General features: G+C 44.5%; 1 protein-coding gene across 1 annotated transcript in view; it reads right to left on the bottom strand.

Annotated features, from left to right (window-relative positions):
* Positions 1-327: 327 nt before the first annotated feature.
* The window catches only part of GOLGA1 (golgin A1), a 15,658-nt gene continuing 10,666 nt past the window's right edge, over positions 328-5,319 (bottom strand). The window contains exons 16-22 of the mRNA XM_008947751.1: positions 4,759-4,861; positions 4,075-4,232; positions 3,451-3,612; positions 2,915-2,974; positions 2,266-2,436; positions 1,244-1,330; positions 328-408 (exon numbers count right to left, since the gene is read on the bottom strand). Of these exons, the coding sequence (XP_008945999.1) occupies positions 328-408; positions 1,244-1,330; positions 2,266-2,436; positions 2,915-2,974; positions 3,451-3,612; positions 4,075-4,232; positions 4,759-4,861 (822 nt within the window). The remainder of the gene's footprint in view (positions 409-1,243; positions 1,331-2,265; positions 2,437-2,914; positions 2,975-3,450; positions 3,613-4,074; positions 4,233-4,758; positions 4,862-5,319) is intronic.

Here is a 5,319-nt window from a genome sequence, read left to right as displayed (position 1 = left end):
GGGAGCAAGCGCGAGGCCTCCTGCACCACCCCAGGAGGGTGCCAGTGGCTCGGGTGCCAGCCAGGTTAAGGAGAGGAGCCGAGGGAGCAGGGAGCTGACTGCCACCAAGAACCCCTTGGGACAAGGTCCCCGAACCCAGCCCAGGGGAGGTGTTTCCACCTGTAGTGAAAATGTCTCCTTGCACAGCGTTAGTTCTGTAAACAGTGTGAGAAGTTCTTGTACAAAATACTGCAATGACAGTGACTAGGACACACCTGAACCAGGGTGTGCAGTGTTCTTTTCACAGAAAGAAGTGGCTCCAGGCTGACTGCCCGCCCGCAGGTTCCCCTAAGGCCAGAGTGTCCTCGGGCTGGAGATGGACGGCCGGATGCTGCCTCTGGGAGATGGCTTTGACCCAAACCACGACATCTAGGACAGGAAAGCACAACACTCATTATGCTGGGTTCACACTTCTAAGAAGCTGAAGATTTGAAAAAGAAAGAACGTGGTTGCAGAGGCACCTCCCTGTCACTGATGGAAAGAACTGTCTATAAACAGAACACTGCAGACTGAAGAAGTGAACATGGTTTCATACAATCAGATCTGGAAGAAAAAGCATCCACCTTCCACAGGTGACAATGACTGAGGATTACACTTACATATACTCCTTCAAAATAAATACAAATGTACAGTCCTTTAACCATGGTACCTTTAGTCAATCTAGTATTAAACTGTTCCCTGAAGAAGGTGGTGAGGAAATCTCCCTCAGCTCTGAACATGCCCAGCTCCTGCAGTGGGCAGAGCTGACAGGACACGGCAGGACCTGGGGCAGCATTCATTTATGGACGTACACTAATGGCCAGGGACATGCAGGAGATCTCATTTTATGTGATGGAAAGGACAAACAGATCTGGGTGTCTAAGCCCAGTGTCAAAATGACAAACCAAGAATTCAGCTTCCTGCTTTTAAACATTTGGCTGCACTCCAGCCAGGGGCTCTCAGCCTCCCTCCATGGGCTGAGTCCGCTGGGCAGAGCTAGGCTGCTGCTCCTTCCCTGCAGCACTGGAAAGCTGCCACTTCCCCCGCTGAACAGGACAATTTCCAACATGTATATATGTGATTAGCTAACATTTTAATAGTAAGTTACATTTATTATTGAAGCTAACATTTGGAAAAGAGTCTTTCATGATCTCCCAGCATCTGAGAATTTCATTCTGTCTGCTGGGAGTCCCATTGGAGACTGCAAGTGGAACGGAGCCCTTACCTTGTACTCCAAAGTCTCTTTAAGCATGTTTTCTTCCTCTTGTGAAAAATTCAGTAACACAGATACAGCTTTAATTAGATGGAATGCCTGAAAGAAACCACAGTATTTTGTTGCTTATGGTGCCCTGGGCTGTGGTGCAGCAGTTTTTCTGTGGGTTTGGTCACACACTCCGTTATCCCCGCTCCAGCAGACCAGGATGCCTGTCTCTTATTTCTTCTGTTTGTGTTTCCTGGCTTTCTGCTCTTTAACATTGCTTTGCATATTTTGGGGAAAGAGGACAAATGGGGAGCCTTGTTAGTTAGAACAAAGGCAAAGCTTGGTTCCTGTGGCATCCTAAGTTTTTTTAAGCTTTGAAAAGTTGATCAAACTAGGATGTATGTAGGAAAGAATGATGCCCTTGTAAATATGCTCTTAAGTATACATGCCCTTGTAAACATACTCTTAAGTGTACTGACTGTAGCACTCACATTCTAAATGGGGCACACAATGCAGAGGTAAAGGGGTCACCTGCTCAGGATGCCATGGACTCGCACAATTATTTCTTGACCTTACCCCCTGACTCACAGTTAAGCCAAGTCTCCTGTTGGTGACCTTTTTAACTGTTTTGATACAATGTGAAGCATGTGAAATGCACAAGGAATCACCACTAACAGATCACCAGCAAGTGGTTTGTGTGTTTTTCTTGGATTTTTTTTTTTTCTCCTGCCTTTTTTAAACGTGCATCCAGTCTAATTACATACTCCACACACTCTTTAGAGTAGTGCAGATGGAATGTCTTGGAGCTTCAGATCTTTAACTTCCAGACATAGCCACTCTTAAAAATCCCCACGTCCCTTTCATTTAGTTCATAATAATCTGCACTTCCAAACGTTCCACTGTTAGCTCTTTGTTTCATTGTGCTGAATCAGTCAACAACTTTTTGAGTGTAGAAGTATGGAACTGGCATAGAAATGTCCTTGGCAGGTTAGAGGTGACAGCTTCTAGAGACAGATGAGAAAGAGAAGGGAAGTGTACAGCTTTACCTCGGACTCCCGGCAGGACATGAATTTTAGTACAACATGTTTAAGGTATTCAAAGTTTATCTCCCTGGAGTCATTTAAATCAGAGTTGTTTGTGACAGTCACAGAAGCATTAGGCACTTCAGAATTTGCTTTTTCACGTACTTCAGGCACCTCACTGTCAGGCCTTATTTTCTGAAAAAAAACCAAACAAACAAAACCAAACAAAAACCAAAAAGAGAAGTACATTGTAGACTCCATGTCAGCTTGGCACTGAGAGAAGATTTGGGTCTGAGATACCTGAACTTGCCCTGGGGCAGATACTAGTTCCATGGTAAAACTTTGCTGAGTGGCAGCTGAACAGCAAGCCTCAGCTGTTCACTCTCCAGAAATGCATTAAATACCCAAGATTACCAAACATGGGTCTTCTGTAGCTAAAATTCTCCACTGCAAGAGCTGAGTGGTGATGGCTACCTGTCACAGCACCCACTCAGTGAATGATCCAGAATAACCTTAATTTAAGGGTTCACCAATCTGCTTGCAAACACAAGGAAGGTGCAGACATGTCTAGCAAAAAAATTACACCCTACAGCAGTCAAGCTTTGGGAACCAGCAGTGCAAGTAACTATCAGCAAGTACCAGCTGAAGAGACTGAAAATAACCTAACCCTTACCAACTCTTTCTGGAGCGTTTTCTTGAGTTCTGTCATTCTTTGCTGCAGCTGCTTTATCATCTGTAAGCACAGCAAAGGGCAGTGTTAATGCAGCACTTGTTGTCAGGACACATTTTGACACACAGATATCAAACAACACTGACAGCTCTGAAGAAGCAATCTGGATGTCTTGCCTTGCTAGCTGGACACATTATTACCAGGCACGTGGCAGGGTATTTGGGCTTTCGTGGCAGCACAGGGCAAGTGAACTGAATTCACACAAAGGGGCTCCCCCAGAAAGCTGTAAATGGTGCATTTGGTGCATCTTTCCTCCAAAATAGGCAAGGATACCTCTAATTCTGCCTGCAGTTTTTATCCACTAGATCCTTGTGAAACCCAGAAGAAAAGGAATATGACTGACAGAGTACTGGATTTGAAGTGGATCTGCCATTTTGGTAAGCCTGTCCTTCTAAGGCTGCAGCATAGGCCCCACCAATTATTTAGCTTCCTAATTAAAAGGGGAAAGACTAACAGCAGTTTCTGCTGTTTCAGTTTACCTTGTTCTTCTCAGCAATTTGCTGCTCCAGCTCTCTGTTATCCTTCTGAAGTTGAAGGATGTCTGCAGCTGCCACCTCTCCATTCTGTTCCACCACGCGGTTTTCTGGAGAGTGGAAACACTTGTCGGTCAAGGCTGTTGTTGATTCCTCTGGTTCTGAAACCTATAAAAATGAAAAGAGTGAATTGGAGACATACTATGACATTTGCAGCCCACGAGCACTCCCCAGGGAGAACACTAGACTCTTTTTGGTGTTTTTGTGTGGTAGTTGCTTTTTTAAACCAGAAAGCATTAGTGGCAATCTAGTTGGCCACATCTCCCAGCAGCCTACTTATTACTTATGGGTCTCTGTCCCATTGGTTTCCTAATGATTCTCTCAAGACATTTTATGTGTTGAGTAAAATAAAAATTTGTCTTTTAGAAACTAGTCAGAGATCTGACAGAAAACAGCTTTCTTCAGGAAGACAGGGAACAACAGTGGTGGTCTCTGTTGCTGGTGTTTCGGGTCACGTCAGAGTGACCAGCTCCACGCAGGTGTCACCAGGCACGACAGACACAGGGTCTCTTGCACACCTGATTATTGTCCTGAGAAGTCTGAACAGATCAGATGTGCAACTGCACTCACGTTTTTCTCTTGCTCCCTGGCCAGCAGGCACTCCTGCATCTGCAGCTTCAGTTCATCCACTTCCTTCCTTGCTGTTTCCTCTCTCTCCACTGCTTGTCTGTGACTTGCTGCTATGTCAGATCGCAACTGGTGCACTTGCAGCAAGACAGCTTCATGATCTGAGAGAGGAGGGACCTGCTTAGTATCAGTCTGATGAATCAAATGGAGTTTCTAATGATTTTTCTTAAACAAAGCAAGTTACAGTGACAGTAAGTCCTGACCTTTTTGCCTTGCTCTGTTGTAAAGGCAGAAAGACAACAGGATTTAAGCCACCCAAGCTCACATGCATGTTTTTGCAAAGGAGCAGCCTGTCTAAAAGTCAGGGTCATCTTAATACTTAACAAGACAATTAGAAATAAACCTACTCTAAAAGTTTCATGTTTTGTGCAAAACAATCACAAAGTACAGCAAGAGTCTTTATTTTGTGGTGTATAAAGATAAGACTATGATTTTAAAAGTGATTTTGTTTTTAAGGATGCAACAGAGAGACTGCCCCATTGTTAATGAAGGACAGAAGATTCTGCAAATTCTAGAAGATTAAATATGGAAGAGAAACCTAGAATTATTATAATCTACCAGGCAAGCCCAGAGCTAGAGACTACTTGGCTAAAGCTGTCTGGGACACAAATATTCATTTGGTCTAACCTTGACTCAGCTGGTTTAGTTCTTCCTTCTGTTTCAGAAGCATATCACATTTTTCATCAATCAGCTGGTCTTTTTCCTTTATTAAGGAAGCCAGATGGGAGACCTTCAAAGGAGTCAAACAAACAAACAGAAGTCATTAAAAATATAGAACTAGAAGAGGGCACCGAAAGGTTTCAACATACCCCAGATGTTCAGATTTTTTTTGTGTGTGTGGGAAGGTCTGGAGAAGGATTCTTCTATCAGTGGCAAAGGCAGCAGCTGCTATCTACAACTGGCAGGGCTGCCTGAGCTCTGTGCTAGACAATGTAACACCTTCAAGAAGTGGTTTGTGCAGCACTAGTGTTACAGATCACACAATGTGATGCCTCTGACCCATCCAGAGGCTCACAGAAGGCATCACCTCTACAATGCTGAGCTCATGGAAAAGCACAAGGTCAATGTGCTGGAAGAACTAAGCCCCGCTTTGCTCCCGATGAGCTCTGTGCCACAAGGACAGGCTGACTCACACCAGCAGATGGCAGCTGTAAAACAGCCACCGAGCCAGACCACGGATCCCTTACA

The sequence above is a fragment of the Merops nubicus genome, unplaced genomic scaffold (genome assembly GCF_000691845.1).
Source record: "Merops nubicus isolate BGI_N331 unplaced genomic scaffold, ASM69184v1 scaffold19809, whole genome shotgun sequence".
Classification (NCBI taxonomy): domain Eukaryota; kingdom Metazoa; phylum Chordata; class Aves; order Coraciiformes; family Meropidae; genus Merops; species Merops nubicus.
Note: the sequence above shows the minus strand (reverse complement) of the source record. Positions and strands in the feature narration are given on the sequence as shown.